Source organism: Podarcis erhardii (assembly GCF_964252035.2).
Source record: "Podarcis erhardii genome assembly, chromosome: 7".
Taxonomy (NCBI): domain Eukaryota; kingdom Metazoa; phylum Chordata; class Lepidosauria; order Squamata; family Lacertidae; genus Podarcis; species Podarcis erhardii.
Window position 1 is genome coordinate 22,188,604 of NC_138511.1, and position 20,027 is coordinate 22,208,630.

The window sequence follows — 20,027 nt, forward strand, 5'->3', positions numbered from 1 at the left end:
GCCCAAGAGAGTACCTGCTTGTTGCTGTAGAAAATATTGAGCTGGATGGATGAATGATGCAACTTGGTATATAGAAGAATGGTGTAGAATCCTAAGAGCTGGAAGGGACCACGAGGGTCATCTTGTCCTTGCAATGCAGGAATTTTTAGCCCAACATGGGTCTTGAACCCACAACCCTGAGATTAAGAGCCTCGTGATCTGCTGACTCAGCTGTCCTATGGGAAGGGCTGTAGCTCTGCCTTGCATGCAGAAGGTTCCGAAGGTTGAACCCCGGGCATCTCCAGCTAGGGCTTTGAGAGACTCCTGCCATGAATCCTGGAGAGGTACTGCAAATGTAAATCATCCTTCTATATATAGATACTTCCCACAAGGAATCCTGGGAGCTAGCTTGTCAAGGGTGCTTGGATTTGTAGCTCTTTGAGGGGTGAACTACAGTTCCCAGGATTCTTGGGGGGGCACATGCTTTGAGCATATGGTATGGATGTGACCACAGTATCCCTAGGTTCTTTGGAGCAATGCTGTTGTGCTCCCTGCAAGAAGAATTCCATCCCCGGTTTCTGCAATTGAGATGAGCCTTTGTTTTAATTTTAACCTGCTAGGTGGCAAGGTGCTGGATACTAGAGGCAGATTGCTTGCTCATGAGAAGTAAGTACAGTGGTACCTCGGGTTACATACACTTCAGCTTACAGACGCTTCAGGTTACAGACTCCGCTAACCCAGAAAAAGTACCTTGGGTTAAGAACTTTGCTTCAGGATGAGAACAGAAATCGTGCTCCGGCGGTGTGGCGGCAGCAGGAGGCCCCATTAGCTAAAGTGGTGCTTCAGGTTAAGAACAGTTTCAGGTTAAGAACGGACCTCCAGAACGAATTAAGTACCGGTACTTAACCTGAGGTACCACTGTACAGTATTTTAATTTAATGCAGACCATTTCCACTGTGGGGGATCAGAGATGGTACAGAGAGGTACCAGTGGGGAATTCCTCCCCGCCCCAAGAAAATAGCAGCTTCAAGGAGGGACTTTCCTCTGGAGAGGAAAATGTGAAATTTCCCCTCTGTGCTGGCTCCAATCCGGTTAATTGAGAGCAATTTGCATTTTGCAAACCTACAACCTAGATGTGAAGACATAGCTAATGTCACAGAAACCAGGGGGGGAAATCTGTTCTCTTTTTTCCATTCTGAAGAGCCAATGCACCTTTCTCCAAATTGCTTGCTCAACGTATAGCAGCAAACTTTTTCTTCTCCCAACAAGATCAATAGTTGCATTTCTATCTCTTTTTTTCAACCGTTCTAGGCAAAGCACAAATGATGCCCCTGGAGACACTGATGCCGATTTTCCAGAGACGATAAAAAGTTTTATTATCTATGGCAAAGCTAGGCTTGCATCCATCTAAGTCTGAAATTGGACCCCACACCCCCTCTTTTCCCCTGAAGACATTGCAAGTTCAGCTAATGTCAACCTAACTTTTTGCTGCGCAGTTTTTACAATCTCTTTATTCCTTTTGCTGACTGATATTGCTCAGGCACTCTCTCTTCTTCTTTATTTATTTAACAGTTTGTAAATCGCTAACTGTAAAATCATCTGTGTTGTTTCTATAAAATAAAATATATGTTAAAATGATTGGTGAAAGTTCAGATTACAAGTATGGTGAGCAGTTTATGTAAAAAAAATATGGGGGGTTGTATGCAACAAAGTTCTACTTAGAGTAAACTCATTGACATTAATGACCATAATGTCCATTACTTTCAGCAGGTCTACTCTGAGTAGCATTAGTATAGGATACAACCCTTACATTACAAGGCAAAGATGCATGTCAACTTTGCATATCTGGGTAGGCTTGTTTGAACAAGCGCTAAAATATTGATTGCTTACAAGCGCAGAACAGACATTATGTGGCACTTGCTATCAATATGTTTAAAAATCACGTTTTTCTTCCTGTACCTCCTCACCTACAAAACAGGCATCATAAATAATTGCCAAGAGAAATGCAATTCAGTGGTTGGAAACAGAAGGGACTGCACATGATAAAGAGACCGCTACAAAAAATAAAACCCTCTGATAGGAGACTAACTAAAAGAAAAATTCAGAGATCTGGAAACAAGCTGGCTGCTCATACCTCAAAGGATACATTTCCCAGCTAATCAAATAGTTTTATCTCAAGCAAAAAGACCTTTAAAGCCCATTGTGCAATTAATTTATCATTCCATATACACACCCAGGAAACGATTTTCCAATACAGTCGTACCTCGGCACCCAAACGCCTTGGGAGTCGCATGTTCCGGTTCCTGAACAATAAAAAACCAGGAGTGTTCCGGTTCTCGAATGTTCTTTTGGAAGCTGAACATCTGACAGGGCTTCCGCGGCTTCTGATTGGCTGCAGGAGCTTCCTGCAGCCAATCAAAAGACATGCTTTGGAAGTCGAACGTTTCGAATTCGAATGGACTTCCGGAATGGATTCTGTTCGACTTCTGATGTACGACTGTATGTATAAAAAATATTTGTAACCAGATGTCAGGAAATTTAACCTCACTAAAAACTAAATAGGAAATGGACCTACATTGTGAAATTTGTCATGAAAACTAGCAAAACATTTTTTGGGTAGGGGGAACCCTTTAAATTGGTGGCCACTATAATAAAATAAGCATTAAAACCCTACACAGATGCCAGTATGCCCATGTGAAATGTCATGGGATAAATCCTCAAATTAGTCCGATGTGCTGGAGAGGTTCTAAACAGATTGGGATCATAATGTGGCAGGTGGTGGGACTGCAAATGTACACAGAGTTTTTGGAAGCAGGTTTTTACAAGGGTTTCCACTATTACAAGACACATATTGCATCCTGATTCTTAAGCTTGCTCTCCTAAATTATAAGGATTTTAATGTTCAAAGACTTGTAATCTTCCTCACAGCTGTAAATAGACCTCTATTAACCCAACACTGGAAAATGGCTAGGATATACAGCACACTGCCCTTATGGAAAAAAATTGCAGAACATCTTGGATCATTAAAAAAATACGGAAAGTAAAGATTACTTTTAAACTGTTTGGAACAACTCTTTACCTGGGCTTCTGACACACGAGATGGTATATTTTGGGACCCCCATTACTTTTGTGATTGGTGGTGGTTTAAAACTGTTTTTAATACTGTGTTTTAATGTAATAACCTGCCCTTTACCTTAGGGTAAAGGGTGGGTAAATAATAAGCAATAATAAGTTAAGAAGATGCATTCTTGTTGGTATTTGTCTGTCTTGAGAGACAATGGAGTGCGCCTCCGGGGGTGAAGTCAAACCACTGTGTTCGCAGCAACTAAGTGACCCCTTGGGGCACAAGGCTGGGCAGTGTGTGTGGAGGTCCTGGGCTGCCCGGAGGACAAGACCCCCCTCTTGGCTTCACAGATGTGGTCTAAAGAAAAGCAGAAAAATACGTTTGGCACCAGCTTGACTGCAGGAAACCCACAAGGCGCCATCCAACCATTTTAGGGACTCCACGCCAGATTTGTGTAGGGTTTACTTAGGCTTTTCCTTCTCCCAAATATGTCCCACAAGGCAGAGTTTTCCTTCTCCTAGATGGGCTATCTTTCCAGGTCGCTGGACGCTGCCTGAACCCTTCTGAAGAAGTGTGCATGCACATGAAAGCTCATACCAAGAACAAACTTAGTTGGTCTCTAAGGTGCTACTAGACTATTTTTAAATTTTTGTATACAGTCATACCTCGGGTTGAAGTAGCTTCGGGATAAGTATTTTCGGGTTGCGCGCTGCGGTGACCCGGAAGTAACAGTGCGTTTCTTTCGGGTTTCGCCGCTCACGCATGCGCAGACGGTCAAAATGACATCACATGCATGTGCGGAAGCGGTGAATCACAACCCACACAGATGTGGGTTGTGGTTGTTTCTGGATGCGAACGGGGCTCCGGAACGGGTCCCGTTTGCATCCAGAGGTACCACTGTATATATTTCTACTGTGACAGACCAACACGGCTACCTACCTGAATCTTGAACTTTTCCAGACAGAGCAAGGTATGTAACCTGTAATCCCTCCAATGACTGGAGCTGATGGGAGTTATAGTCCACCGACATTTGAAGGTCCAGAGCTCCCCCGCCCCTGCGAAAGAGAATTAATGACACTTTCCCTGCTACGTGCTGTTCTTTCCCGCCTGCAGGAGCCAAGGGACTTCCTTCCCTAATTTTACAATGGCATCGTGGCTGGAGACCAGGCCAGATCAATCAGTTAGAAACGGCTGGACTCTGGGCAGAGAACTCCCCAAGTGAGAACTCTCTCGCCTTTTGTTTTGTTTCCTTCTCTGAAATTTGGCCGGCCTCATCGCTGCCTCGGTGATGATAATTGAGGAACGCGAACCCAGCCGGGCCTGTCGACCTGATTCCCAGGCGGAAACGTAGCCAGTGTTGCATGTTGTGACACTTCTTGAGTATGTGCCTGGTAGGACTTTATTTTAAAAAGCAATGCATTGAGAAACAGCATCTGAGCTGGTGAGGTGGAGACTTTTGCTTGTGTCAAGCCCGTTTTGCCAGCAGAAATCAGCATGCCAAAGAATCTGTTCTGCCGCTCTGGGCTTCTTCAGCAGGAAGGGTGGGATATTAGTCAAGATAATAAGAATAATAATGCAAATAAACAAACAAACAAGTAAGTAAATAAATAAGAGGGTCTGAAAGACTCTGAAGTTGGTGTGATCTTGATCTTTTAATGTAAGGTAAAGGTAAAGAGACCCCTGACCATTAGGTCCAGTCGTGGCCGACTCTGGGGTTGCGGCGCTTATCTCGCTTTATTGGCCAAGGGAGCTGGCGTTCCAGGTCATGTGGCCAGCATGACTAAGCTGCTTCTGGCGAACCAGAGCAGCGCACGGAAACGCCGTTTACCTTCACGCCGGAGCGGTACCTATTTATCTACTTGCACTTTGATGTGCTTTCGAACTGCTAGGTTGGAGGAGCAGGGACCGAGCAACAGGAGCTCACCCCGTCACGGGGATTTGAACTGCCAACCTTCTGATCAGCAAATCCTAGGCTCTGTGGTTTAACCCACAGCACCACCCACGTCCTTTTTAATCTTTTAATGTAGTTCCTTACCTTCTTTTTTCTTGGCTTAGAGCGGAGATCAGGAACATCAAGTTTGAAAGCGGCCCTCGAGGCCTTTCTCTCTGGTCCTCAGGACTGTTGCAAGGTTGCACTCCTCACTGGGCCCTTCTTTACATCCTCCTGGAGTGTTTTTGCCAGGCTAGACTTTGCCCTTGAATACCGATGATTCCTCTTTCTTGTCTGAATGGAGCTGTGTGCTCAACGGTGTCTTAGTGCAGCTATGTTGGGTAGGGTGGGGTGTGAGACAAGGACCGTGGAATGGCAGAGTTAAAAGTATAGAAGCATTAGTGCGGGAGTATTGGAGAAGCATTACTGAACAACTGATAAAGCGGGGTGGCCCAGGGTAAATCCATTTCAAATGTGCTGCTCATGGGTGAATGCAAGGCTGCTGCATACGTGCGTGATAGAACAGCGGTCTTGATGAGACCCAGTTCTGTTGCTCTTCTGCTGTGTGTTTCTCATTGGCCACGGAGGTGTGGAGAGGAGCGTGGATTCAACAAGGATCTGCCACAGATTGCATTGGGACCTTCACATTGCCTTGGCTCCAAGATCAGTGGGTGGAGGCTTATTCAGTCTGCCTGCTTGAGATGATCCTTTTATTCTCTCTTGTGGCTGGGCTGAGCCTCCTGGCTCCAAGGTCCCTCTCTTGCCCTTCCTTCTTTCTCTCACTCTCCTTTGACTGTTAAATCTGAATACAGCTTACAGGACTGCATCGGGTGGATTGCCAAATTCTATCCCCCCCCCCCCCGGCATGGATACCAGACGTTTCCATTGAGGCATCGTCTCCAGAAAGTCAAGGTTATTGGGTTTTTTTGCTCCATATGGCAATGTGTTGATTAGGAAGCTCTCAGCTGGCTCAAGTAATAAAACCTGGCTACCTTGGGAGCCAAGGGACGCGGGTGGTGCTGTGGGTAAAACCTCAGCGCCTAGGACTTGCCGATCGCATGGTCGGCGGTTCGAATCCCCGCGGTGGGGTGCGCTCCTGTCGTTCGGTCCCAGCGCCTGCCAACCTAGCAGTTCGAAAGCACCTCCGGGTGCAAGTAGATAAATAGGGACCGCTTACCAGTGGGAAGGTAAACGGCGTTCCGTGTGCTGCGCTGGCTCGCCAGATGCAGCTTGTCACACTGGCCACATGACCCGGAAGTGTCTGCGGACAGCGCTGGCTCCCGGCCTCTAGAGTGAGATGAGCGCACAACCCTAGAGTCTGTTAAGACTGGCCCGTACGGGCAGGGGTACCTTTACCTTTACCTTACCTTGGGAGCCAAGGGGACTCAGGTTGCAGAGGCAAGAGGAAGGGAGTTATGGCCTGTGTTGACTGCTAGATCAGGGGTGGGCACCCTTTTTGATGCCCCCTTGCAATGGGCTGTGTTCAGCAGTTGGTGACCATACTCCCAGAGCCGGCAGCATGTGGAGCCATTCATTCCCCCCTCTGGTTTCTCTCTCTCTCTCTTCCTCTCTTGCACTCTCACACTTGCTCCTGATTTGTGATGGAGATGAAAGTTTGGAGGCATCCCTGCAAACACAGTCATGCTCTCCTCAGCCTGCCAAGCAGCGTTTCGGCCTGGGAGGAAGGTGTTTTTACTTGGAGAGGAAGGGGCACAGGGGTGGACCCTCCCTGAGTTACACTCTCCACCCAGTTACAGATAGGTAGCCGTGTTGGTCTGCCATAGTCAAAACAAAATAAAAAAAATCCTTCCAGTAGCACCTTAAAGACCAACTAAGTTAGTTCTTGGTATGAGCTTTCGTGTATCTGAAGAAGTGTGCATGCACACGAAAGCTCATACCAAGAACTAACTTAGTTGGTCTTTAAGGTGCTACTGGAAGGAATTTTTTTATTTTGTTTTGACTCTCCACCCAGGCATCAAAGTTCAGTAGAGAGGAGAGAAAAATTTAGTGGGGAGGTATCTGCAGGTGGTCTTCCATTGTCCTTCAAGTGCTGTCTGTATCCTGTGACAGCTACAGGAATGCAGAACGTGATAGTTAAAACCGTAAAATTCGCTCCCACAAGATGTTGTGATGGCCGCCGGTTTAGATGGTTTTGAAAGAGGCGTGGGGCAATTTCACGGAGCAATAGAGCTGTGTTTGAGTACCTCCACTCTCAGAGGCAGAAATGCTTCTGAATACCAGTTGCTGGAAACCACAGGAAGGGAGAGTTCTTTTGTGCTCCTCCAGGCTTGCTTGCAGGCTTTTGGTTGCACACTTTGAGAACAGGATGCTGGACTAGATGGACCACTGGCCTGATCCTGCAGCCAGGCTCTTCTGATGTCCTTATTTGTCCCGACAAGCTTGCACAGAAGCAGGACAGGGCTACTTTTTCTTCCAAGCCCCCGAGAACCAAACATTAACCTTGAACTGAACCGTCTCTGCTATCTACCCAGCCACGAAGAAGCCAAGTGATGCAGCAGGAGCCAAGCGCCTCCTGGATTTTAATCTAATTCGAGTTGTTTTGCTTCCAAATACCGGATAACAACCAAGGCTATTAAAGAGTGCCGCAGACCTCACCCCCCGGGGGGTGCATTTAATCGCTGCAATATTGCTTTTAATAACCATTTTAATTAAGGCCTTCATTTTCGAGATTGGTGCTGACCCAGGGATTCCAGCTCTGTCAAATTTCCAGCTGGCCCTTTTGCTGGTCGAGGATTTAGGAGGAAATTGCTGTGAATAAAACGGCATTGACTGAGGCAGGCAGGGACCCTCCAGGACAAATTTTGATTGAGGGGAATGGGTAGGCTTGAGGTGTTTTTCCTCTTGACTGTGAATTCTTCTGTGCAATTTGTTTCTCCACTTGCTTAGGGGGATGCTGTGTCAGAGGAGAAAATATCTTTGGGCAAGGAAGGGCTGAATTAAAAAAACAACAACCCAAATTGCACACAGAATTATGTCTAGTAGCATGCCCTACTTTACAGAGGACGGTCCCCTGGTTTTGAACCAGTCCAATACCACAATGACACTATACATTTAAAGAACTATGATGCCATTTTAAAATAAGTTGGAGGGGATTGTGTATGTCCCTGAACTTCTTGGAGGAAAAATGTATCAGTTGCTTCCAATTGCAGAATCCTTTTCGTTTCTTTCTTTTTTTGATTGCTGAATTGATGTGACCCCGGTACAGAATTTTAGTACTGGAGACTGGCTGAGCAGGATTGCCCTCCCTCCTCGCTCTTGGCTCCTATCACGTTACAATCTGGATCACGGAAAGCTGCTGGAAAGACACCGATTAGCCATCGTGTGTGCAAATAAGCCTGCCCCCTGGTCTTCTCCCCTAAGCACCTTTCCCTAGGCATGCCACGCCACCGAAGCAATCCATTAATGAGCCAAGGTGAGAGCCAAAGGTTAATTTTAGTGGCACAGTGGGCCGGGTGGCTGCTGGTTCCCAGGCTGCGTCAGGGGTTTATCCGCCCAAGTCTCTGCCGTCTGCTGCCGGGTATTAAGCAACAGGCTAAGTCAGGGGCTTGGAAGTGTTATGCCTCTTCCTCCCCCATTACAGAAACCACGCAAATGTGGAAGCGGTTTCATTATGGCGGCGGGAGAGTTTTTTGCTTCCTCAACCCCCAGCTGGAATTCTTGAAGGGCTTGGCTCGAAGTTTCTGCTTAATCAAATGCACTTGGTTTGATTTTGGGACGCGAGGAATACCGATCCCGTTATGGGCATTGGGAGCTGCTTCAACCGGATGTCAGATCCCATCTTCACCATTGTGTGGGTACCACGCAAAGACGTATCTTTGTTGCTTGCCCTGAGCCTCTTGTAGTTTTTGGCTTGACTTTCTGGGGAGGAGGAAGCGTTGGGTTGTAAGTCTCAGTAGTGCAAGCATTGTTTTGTTTCGGGAAGAAACATAAAGGTTTGTGTCCTGTGCTATCCTGCCATTGAAATTATTGGTCATGGTTGACTTAGGTCCGTTAATTTTTGTGGGTTAACTCTCAGTGAAACCTAGTGTGTTGTGCTTTGAGTGCACATTTTAAGAATATGAATTCAGCTTAGTTATGCTCAGACTAGACCCAGGTGAGTCATGTCCATTAGTTTCAGAGGATACACTTTGCATAGGACTGTCATTGGATTCAACCTGAAACCTTTGCCTCTTGGCTGAATCTGATAGTGTGGCATGACTGAGACCCGGCCAAACAAGGCTGGTAAGGGGAGTGCCTCCAAGGAGGTCCAACTATTCATTCTCATCTCCCCCAGTGCTGCATACTCTGACCGGCAGCACCTCTCCAGGGTCTTGGGGAGAGAAAGGTTGTTTTCCATTAACTGCTTTCTGAGGTCCATCTAAGCAAGGAAACCTGAAACTGTTGTTGCTGTTGTATCCTTGATTTTTAACAATGTGTGTCAATGATTCTCCTTTTTATACTACCTGACTTTCTGTTTGCTGTTCCAAATGTTTCAGTTACTCTGATTTTTTTAATATACATTTCGCCGAGAGTTGTTGTAAGCAGAGAAGCAACATGTAAATTTTATGTTGGTCTAAATAATCATTCTTGATTGTTTTGATTGATTGTTTAATTTCTGTACCGCTTAATATATTAAAAAATATCTCTAAGTGGTGTGCAGAAAACGGAAGCAGCAACCAGCAACTTGAACAAAACATTGTGAATATACATATTATGTTGTGAAGTAAAACATGGCAGGGCGTTACAGGCGTTACAGGTGAAGAGGTTGTTAATGCATTTCTTCATTTAAGATAAATTTATATTTATTGAGACAAGTTCTGAGTGATTTACACCCAGCCCATGTCGCCGTGTCTAGGAGTTCTGTGGTGTTGTTTTCAATCCCCCCTTAACAAAAGAAAATGTCACTCATGATTGTGTATGAAAATGGTTTTGGTTTCATGCAGCTAGATGATACACAATGAATGGACGTAAGTTAGTCTTGTTAATTAGCTTCAGTGGGTCTACTCTGAGCTCCTATAAATTGTGGTTCTACATCAGGGATGGGCAACCTGTGGTCCTCCAGGTGTTGTTGGACTCCAACTCCCATCAGCCCCAGGCAGCATGGCCAATGGTCAGGGATGATGGGAGTCATAGTCCAGCAGCACCTGGGAGAACTAAAGGCTTCCGGGAGCTGGGAGCATCATCAAGAAAGGAGGCTTCTTGCCATGTCTCTGCATGAGTGGCTGCTCTGATTTAAAACAGGGCTGGGGGAACCTTATATTGAGATAGATATTTGACCCCTACTGTATTTTGTGTCTCTGTGTGTGTTTCAACAGTTGTCTTACTGTGATTTTTATATTTACCTGTAAGCTTCCTTGGAAGGGCACGTGAGCAGGGCAGTTTATTGTTGGCTGCAGAAAGAAAATCTACTACTGTTGTTGTTATTAAAAATATAAATCCAGATTTAGGGGGGCTGTGAGAAATGGGATGGCATTTTGATGAGAATGGTGTTGTGTGGACAATGTGATAAGTTAGCGCAATAAGAATAAGAATAATTTATACCCTGTCCATCTGGCCGGGCCTTCCCAGCCACTCGGGGCAGCTCCCAGCAGAATATTAAAAACACGATGAAACATCAGACATTAAAAACTTCCCTGAACAGGGCTGCCTTCAGAAGTCTTCTAAAAGTCAGATGATTGTTTATTTCCTTGACATCTGATGGGACAGCGTTCCACAGGGTGGGCGCCACTACCGAGAAGGCCCTCTGCCTGGTTCCGTGTAACCTCACTTCTCGCAGGGAGGAAACTTTCAGAAGGCCCTTGGAGCGGGACCTCAGTGTCCGGGCTGAATTATGGGGGTGGAGACGCTCCTTCAGGTATACTGGGCCAAGGCCATTTAGGGCTTTAAAGGTCAGCACCAACACTTTGAATTGTGCTCGGAAACGTACTGGGAGCCAGTGTAGGTCTTTCAGGACCGGTGTTATATGAGCAGCCCAGATTTCACAATAAACTGCCCTGTGGAAAGGCTATGTTCTCTTCACAGGGAAGGAGGCTATACATATATATTCTGCTGTGCCAGTCATTCGCTCTGACTCCGCCTGCTATTTGGGCTCCCTCCATTCTGCCCTACTGGTCCCAATGGGCACCAGTCACCACTGCTCTAACCACTGCACTCTGAGCCCTATAGATGTAGATATAAATACACACACACACACACACACACACACACACACACACACACACACAATTTAATAAATAATTCCACCCTACACCCACCCACCCTTTCAACAAATTATATTTCCAGGACAGCAGACATAAATGTCAGTAAAACAAGAAAAAAGGCAAAGACCTGGAACATACGAAAAAAAGGGAAACTGCCTTCTACTGAGTCAGACCACTGGTCCATCTAGCTCAGTATTGTCTACCCTGATTGGCAGCAGCTCTTCAGGATCGCAGATGGGTCTTTTTCCCAGACCTACCTGGAGATGCCATAGGAGATTGAACCTGGGATCTTCTGAATGCAAAGCAGATGCTCTGCACTGGGCTGTAGCCCTTCCCCAATGTAATGCTAAGCTAAAGCGTGGCTAACATGGTTGCTGTGCTCCTCCTCTGGCCCTACTACTGCCGTGCTACCCAGAGCTAAACTATGGTTTGGCTTAGCGTTGTGTCCCAAACCAGGTTCTTGGTTTCTCTTCCCCCTACGTGAAAAGCATGAACAGTAAGCTAGGAATAATCCTCGGATACAGCATGTGATTTGGCTGGAGCGAGACAAACTTTAGCCTTTTGGTTAGCATGCAACACTAAGCCCAAGCCATGGGTAAGGGAAGATAACCAAGGAGCTTATAATGGGAAATATATACTTGGGTAGGCTGACTACTAAATAACAGGGGCCTTTAATTGAGGGAAATATGGTTCCCAATGTGGAAAAGGACTACCTGTACTGTGTATGGGTGTACAGGCACTTGTCTGCATCGGCGGCGCTCCCAACTGTCTGTGTTGCACCTCCAAACTGGCTTTATTTCACCTCCCAACTGTGTCTGTGTTGCACCTCCAAACTGGCTTTATTTCACCTCCCAACTGTCTGTGTTTCACCTCCAAACTAGCTTTGTTTCACCTCCAAACTGGCTTTGTTTCACCTCCCAACTGGCTTTGTTTCATCTCCAAACTGGCTTTGTTTGAATGAGCAGCAGGGGAATGACATGGTGTGTTTTTTTCTTTCCCTCTTGCAGAGTCACTGTGAGCCCACGACAGAACTTGCCACGCATCGCGTTAAAGGGGACTTTCCAGGGCGCGAAAGTGGTTCGGGGCCCCGACTGGGAATGGGGTAACCAGGACGGTGAGGTGCTTTTTGCCTTTTAGGGGAGTGGGTTTGGCTCCTTGTGATGTGGGCAGAGAAATTCTATATTCAAGACAAGAAACGAGAGGCTCTGTCCCTTGTGGATCTGTAGAGAGGGCCTTGGGCAAATATATTTCCCTTGATCTGCATGGTGGCTTGCGCTCAGCCAAGTTTTACTCAGCATAGACCTGCTGAAAATCAATGGGCCTCAGTATGTCATGTCCATCGATTTGAATGGGTCCGCTCTGAATGAGCGAAAGTTGCACTAGTTCTGTGGAGCCCTGCAAAATAAAACAAAAATAACAAACCCTTGAAACTTTGGGCTCTCGCACACTTCCCGTTTGCCCCACCTCTTTCCCCTGGGAAAACCCACGGTTTAGCACTCAGTTAGAGCAAACTACATTTGCGTTTTCCATGGATTACTGCCTTCCAGGTGAAAGCAGCAAGGGCAAAGGCAAGACTGCACTTACCCATGTCTAGAAAGCACGAGACAAGCAGAAAACTGTTTGGTCTTGTGCTTTCTAGGCATGCGAGAAGCGGAACACACCCTGTTGCCTTCAACCCAAAGGGCATAATTTAGATGCAAATAATAATAGCACAGTTAATACAGGCGCTGAAGGGGAGAGAAACTGGAAGTTGACAATATCAGTATGATGGGGGGTGTCAACACAACCATGCGTGCGGCAGGTACAGTTTGGCCTGCAAGGTCTTTGTTTGTGTGTTGGATGCTTTTAGAATTGTTGTACTTGTTTGCACCCTGTTATTATTTATTCAGTTTAAATAACTCCCTTTATCAGAAGTTCCCAGGGCAGTGTACAACATTACAGAACATCAATAATAAAAACATAATTAAAAAAAACATAATAACAGACTGCCTAATAATAAAATCATCATCGTAATAACAGTCCATTCCCCCCACATTTTCACAGGCCATAGATTATTTAGTAGCCATAGGCCTGGGTAAAGAGGATTTGAATTATTAAATTAAATAACAAACCAAACAAATGGTGCACATAGCTTTAGACATAACCTGAAAATAAATGAAGAAAATTATGTCAGGATACATTTTCTACTCTGCGTAGGACTAGTATTGGAGACTACTGCCCTAAATTTCGTAAACCCGGTATGTGTGATTGATTAAATCTAAGGACCCAAGTTACAGGGTTGAATTATTTCCTCTGCTTAAGGGGGGCAACCCTTTAAGAAGTGAGTAGCATGTCAGGAAAAAGACCACACTTTGTCTCTGAAACCTTCTTGCAACTGCTTGCAGTGGGACAATCTAAGTGAAGGCTGCTCAGTGGGCTTTAGAAGAACAGCAGGAAAGTCCCAGTGGATCAGGCTGAAGGTCTATCCAGTCCAATATCCTATTCTTGCCCATTATGGGAATCTCACCAGCAAGGCCAGAGTGCTTGTGAATCAATCCCCACTCCCAGCAAACAGTTTCGCTTGGATCAGGACCTGGTAAACGGTATAAAAACAGACAGGGTGTCGTATCCAACAAGATCATATTCATAAAAATAAATGGACTTGAGTCAGTCATGCCCATTGATCTCAGTAGGTCTACTCTTGAGTATGGCTTGGTTGGTTTAACACCCAAATGCGTTAATATTTGCACGACTTAGGCCACTTCCGCACCACACATTCAAATCACTGCGATACCACTTTAACCGTCCCGGCTTCTCCCAAAGAATCTTGGGAGTTGTAGTTGGTTAAGCGTGCTCTGAGCTGTTAGGCGACCCCTATTTCCCTTACAGACCCGCACTTCTCACAAGTGGTTTGGCAATTAATCCCTCTTCTCAGGGATGGCTGTGGGCAGGATTCCTGAATTTCAGGGATTGGATGAGATGATCCTTGGTGTTTCCTTCCAACTCATACAATTCTGTGATTTTATTATTCTAACTCTGGGAATTGTAGTTCTGCGAGTCGTGTAACAGCTCTCCACACCCTTACACTATAGCTCCCGGGATTCTTTGGAGGGAGCATAAGCCATGACTATTAAAGAAATGGAGCAGTTCAAACATATTTTGTGAATGCAGCCCGTGTTTGTTTTGCTGTGCAGTTGGAATTTTGAGAATCCTCTGCCACACAAGGAGGCTGGATTCGAACAGGTTCCCTTTGTGTATGTGGCCTTATTACTCCACTCCCCGCACCTCTGAAGGCAGGCGACCTGACAGGACTGGAGACGTGCAGCTACTGGGTCAGACAGGCTCCACTCTTGACCTCTTAAGCTCCTCTTCTCCGGCGAGGGATTCTTCCTCCCTGCCATTTCCCAGGGAACTTCTTTCTAATCTTTGGGGCTTTGTTGCTGTTAGAGCCACGGAAGGTCATGATCTGCAGATGGCTTCACATAAGCCGTCCTGGCAAAGAGCTTGAGATGAAAACCTGTGCGTGTGTGCTATGGATGGGGGAGAATGGCTGAATTGGCACGTTTCAACTGTGCCCTGTTCTTATCCCTGCGGACAGGTGGCGAAGGCAAAGCCGGGCGTGTGGTCGACATCCGCGGCTGGGATGTGGAAACCGGGCGGAGCGTCGCCAGCGTGACGTGGGCCGACGGCACCACAAACGTGTACCGAGTCGGGCACAAGGGGAAAGTGGACCTGAAGTGCGTTGCAGAAGTGACGGGGGGCTTTTACTACAAGGAACATCTCCCCAGATTAGGTACGTGTGTGAAACCCTCTCAGGGAAGGGGGCGGGAAGAGATTTACCCATCGAGTACGTGCAGTGTAATTTGCACTGCGGTCGTGCTCAATGCTGGTCTCTAATAGCACACTTTTTGGGGTTTTTTGCATCAACTTAGGGATGTGTTGGGGAAACAAGCTTTCTTAAAAAGCAAAAACAAAACCCACGCACTGATTTAGGAGCTGAAGAGAAAATCAGGCTGTTTTTCCTTCTACTTCCCGTGCTCGAGCTGTGAGTGCCATTCATTTTGTAGCCCAAATGGCACCACGTGCAGGTTTTGGGGAATCCAGGGTTTGCAGGAAAAAGTACTGAAAAGAGGAGGCCCTCCCTAAAAAATTAAAATAACACCCTCTCAAATAAACATGGATTGCTGAGTGATTTCCGAGTGGGTCAGAGAGGAGGGAGTGGAATTGGAACAGCAGCAGCTCCTACATGCAGCATTTTTTTGCCTCTGGTTTTGCTTTTAGAGATTGCCCATCTACCCCCGGATTTAGTTTGTTGTCTGAACACACTCAAGATGCAAAATTGTGCATTCCGCTGTCGGCAGCTGCTCTTTCTCTCCTTTTCTCCAGGTAAGCCGGCCGAGTTGCAGAAGAAAGAGAGCACTGAAAGACACCCATTCCAGCATGGGGACAAAGTGAAATGCCTCTTGGATATCGACATCTTACGAGAGATGCAGGAAGGGCATGGGGGATGGAACCCGAAAATGGCTGAGGTAGGGGACCGCATTAAAAAAAAAAAAGAATTGGGGGGGGGCTTTAAACCTAGGAGGAGGTCCAAAAACAACTCCAGGAGGATTGAGCATGCTCAGTGGCCACAGAATTGTGATTGACTGTTGGTTGGCGAAGAATGGAACAGAATCCTAGAAAGGGAAGTCTCCATGCTGCAACATTTTGTTGCAGTTCTCATTTGTGCTATCAATTTTTAAAATAATATATTTTCTACTGCTGCAGGAGGTTGCATTCAGCTAAGTCAGTGCAGTATAGTGGTTAGAGTCCTGGATTGGATCTAGGAGGAGACAAGGGTTCATATCCCCACTCAACCATGAAACCCGCTGGGTGGACTTGGTCTAGTCAATCTCTCTCAGCCTAACCTATCTATAGACTGTAAATGCGAAGAAGAAGAAGAAGAAGAAGAAGAAGAAGAAGAAGAAGAAGAAGAAGAAGAAGTTGCACATGGGGTAGACCCATTGAAAGCATTGGACCCAAGTTAATTTCAGTGGGCCTGATCTGAGTAGGATTAACATTGCATACAACTGAAGGAGTGATCCGATTTGTTCTCCTGTTAGTGTGCTACCAAAGCTTACTGATCCCGTTGTGCATGCGGGTGTAAGAGAAAATTATATGTGCTTGTATGAGAATATTAATGTTTCATGTTACTTTTTAATGGAATAATATGCAAGCGAGACTCAATGTACAAGGGGGTTACATTCAAAATCCAAGTCGTGTATAGTCAAAATACATTGGGTTCAATGGCAGGCAGGATTGCCAAAGTCTTTTTCCCCAGAAACGTGCCCCCCTTTCACCCCCTTGGTGGTGGTGGTGGTGGTGGTGGTTGGTGGTGGTGGTGGTTGTTGTTGTTTTGTCGAGTGTTTAAAGGTGAATGCACACAAGTTAAATGCAGGTAAGTCGCTTGGAGACTTTGATCACCATTCGCCAGCAAAAGATAAATCTTAAGAAATAATAGTAACTGTGTGAACTTCTGTTTTAAACTTCTGTCGCTTTGATCCATGAATATTATTCTGGCCATGGACTTTAGCAATGAATATTTCAGCAGTTTGAAAATGTATGTGTGAGCGAGGAGGGGCTAGTGGCTTGCTGCAGGGGAGGCATCCGATGGTGAAAGCTCGCATTTCTTGCTTTCAAATGGCAACCTTTAATTTTCTCTCTCCTCTCCATCTCCCCGCTCCTCCCCAATACTTCTCCGTTCCTTTTCTTCCAAAGTTCATTGGCCAAACAGGAACTGTCCACAGAATCACAGACAGAGGAGACGTCAGAGTCCAGTTCAATAGCGATACCCGTTGGACGTTCCATCCAGGTGCCCTGACCAAGGTGAGTGCAGCTGACAAATCCTGGCGATGGATCTAAAAAAGTGTGCCGTAGTTCATAGACGGATGGGGGGGAAAGGAGAGGGAATGGAAGGGGAGCCTATTAGCAGGAGAATAACATTTTTTGGCTCATTTATTATTGGGGTGTGTGTGCTGCAACATGTCACTGATGCAATAGTAGTACATCAATGGTGGATTTGTACTGGACCGTCCACATGTCCTTTTGCTTTATTAGTTGTTCCATGATGCTTCCCCAAATGTTATTGCCCCTGCAGATCTTTGTTTTGTCCCAGCAAGGGTATATCTCAGTGAGTTATCAAGAACTGGTCATTGTCACATTCGTGGATAATTGTCGGCAAATCCTTCTCCCTCCCCAAGTGACACATGTGAAGCTGTGTAGAGATACACCGATAAGATGTTGGCAGTCGCTGAATTCTGACGTTCAGCATTTGCTTGCTGTTGTGTCGAAGGAGTAGGGAGAAAGGCGATCTGCTTTCTCTCTGGCTGTCCTTGGCTCCAGCACAAGTCCCGACAAGCAACTCCTTTTGTCAGTGGCAGTTCTGAGTGCCTTGCTCTTGATAAGGGGTAGATCCAAAGCACTCTCTCCCACCTCCCGCAAACAAGATCCAGGAATGTCGTAAGTGACAATGTCCTGGCCAGGGCAGCTCCTGCCACACAGCTTGAGTCTTGATGGCAGATTCCTAGTGAGAGGGTGCTCGATGGCATTACCCTCCTCCCTTGCCAATGTCAGTGGCAGTTGTGGCTGTCTCACCCTCCCCACCAGAAGCCCTTTGTTAATCAAAGTGAAGTTTAATCAGTTGCTCAATTAAAGGAACAAGAAACACATGATTGAAGGAAAAAGCTGGCTACCTGTTGTTTTTTTAAGCAATGGGAGAGCAGTCCCTTCCTGTCTGAACAAGGGCAGTCTCTATTTTGCTTTAGTTTCTATTGAGTATATTGCTCAAGAACTTGGATGGAGGGGGGCCACGACCCCCCTATCTGTTGCTGTAAACTCCAGCTCCCACGACCCATCATTAGCTCTGACCATTAGTCATGCTGGCTGGAGCTGGCTGATGCTGGGAATCCAACAGCATCTGGAGGGCCAAATCTTGTTCCCAATCCCTGGTCTTTAAGAGAACCGAAACACATGTCTGTTTAAAGCACACAGCGTAAAGAGAAAACAGGGGGTCCCCTCACGCAGGAATCAACTAACTTCACTTCCTTTAATTTAAAGGGCATATGTTTGTCTGAAATGCAGGGGGTGGGGGAAACCCACATACAGGGATCTATAAACAATGTTAAGAAATGGTAGATACTAGGAGCCTCTCACCTGGCGTTCCTTGGGAATTATAAGAAACCACCAGATCTGTGCAGTTTTGAAAACGGTGATTGAAACTGAGGTAGCTTTGAAAGGTTCAGTGAGTCCGCCATCTTGAATCAAAATGGCGTCCACAAAAACCCCACTGTAGATTGCTGTGAGTGGCAGGGCTTGGGGTTGAAAACGTCTGGAGGGCCTGCGACTGGGTTAAAAGGCCCTACGAATGTTTGCCAAAATCTTACCCAGTGATGGTCACCGCCACCATCCTGCATCTCCGCGGTTAATGCTTGATGGATTTAGCTGTCTATAAAATATAATAGCAATAATTAATAATAATACTTATATAATTATTTGTACTCCATCCATCTATCTGGGTTGCCCTAGCCGCTCTGGGCAGCTGTGTATATTATATTATTTTATAATATAAAATCTATTATATATCTCTCTCTCTCTCTCTCTCTCTTTCCTATGATTCCTTTCTCCTCCACGCACCGAAAAGAAAAAAGCTTCTGATTTTCTTTTTCCTTGTAGCTCAACACCTTTTGGGTTGATGATGTTGTCCGGGTGATAGATGATATGGAAAGAATCAAGCAGTTGCAAGCTGGTCACGGGGAGTGGACTGATGAAATGACCCCTGTGAGTGTCCTTCTATTCCAAGACAGCGCAGTTACTTAAAACAATCCAGTCCATGCTTTCCCCTCTCCCCTCTCCCCTCTCCCCTCTCCCCTCTCCCCTGGTGTGTTAAAATTCGAACGCAGCTTTCCGAAATTTTAACAGCTGCCACCATGTTTTAAACAAGAGCAGTGAGGGCTGATGGACCAGTAGGGGAAGGGCTCGCTGGTAGATCATCCGCTTTGCATGCAGAAGGTCCCAAATTCAGTCCCTGGCATCACTGGGAGAGGCAGCTGTCTGAATCCCTGGAGAGCTGCTGCCAGACAGTGCAGACAGTACTGAGCTAGATGGACCAATGGTCTTGATTCTGCATCAGGCAACTTCCTGTGTTTCTAACATCAGCTCTGCCCACTGATTGGCATCTGCCCAAGCTGACCCGGCAAAGGGGTCTTCAATCCCATCTTGCCCACTACAAAATCTTTGCCTTATTATGTCCCCCGGCCAGTGTGGTATAGTGATTAGAGCAGTGGTGGCCAAACCTGGCCTTTCAGCTGTTTTTGGACTACAACTCTCATCATCCCTAGCCAACAGAACTAGTGGCCAGGGATGATGGGAATTGTAGTCCCAAAACAGCTGGAGGGCCAAGTTTTGCCACCACGGGGTTAGAGGGTCAGGCTAACACCTGGGAGATCAGGGTTCAAATTCCCACTCAGCCATGAAGCCAGTCACTTGGGCCAGTCATTGCTTCTCAGCCTATCCTACCTCACAGGGTTGTTGTGGGGATTAAAGGAGGAGGTGGGGGGAACCTCATATGCCAGCTTGAGCACCTTGGAGAAAATAGGTGGGATATAAATGAAATGAAATAAATAAAACACTGTTTCCCAGCCGACACACAAGAAGAGGCATTCAGTGTTCACTTCCTGCACGCAAAATATTTTTGGATGCAACATTTTAGTTTGTTAATTCAGGAGACATGTTAATATTTCCTCAGAGGTATGTCCCATTTTGTTCAGTGAGGCTTACTCCCTAGTGAATGGGTTTCTTTTTTTTCTTTTTTTAGGATTGCAGTCTGATTTGATTAATT

At 46.1% G+C, this 20,027-nt stretch overlaps 1 protein-coding gene across 1 annotated transcript in view; it reads left to right on the forward strand.

Annotated features, from left to right (window-relative positions):
- The window catches only part of MIB2 (MIB E3 ubiquitin protein ligase 2), a 73,277-nt gene that overhangs the window by 40,625 nt on the left and 12,625 nt on the right, over positions 1–20,027 (forward strand). The window contains exons 4-8 of the mRNA XM_081871460.1: positions 12,181–12,287; positions 14,751–14,945; positions 15,539–15,681; positions 16,910–17,017; positions 18,863–18,967. Coding sequence (XP_081727586.1) covers positions 12,181–12,287; positions 14,751–14,945; positions 15,539–15,681; positions 16,910–17,017; positions 18,863–18,967 — 658 coding nt within the window. The remainder of the gene's footprint in view (positions 1–12,180; positions 12,288–14,750; positions 14,946–15,538; positions 15,682–16,909; positions 17,018–18,862; positions 18,968–20,027) is intronic.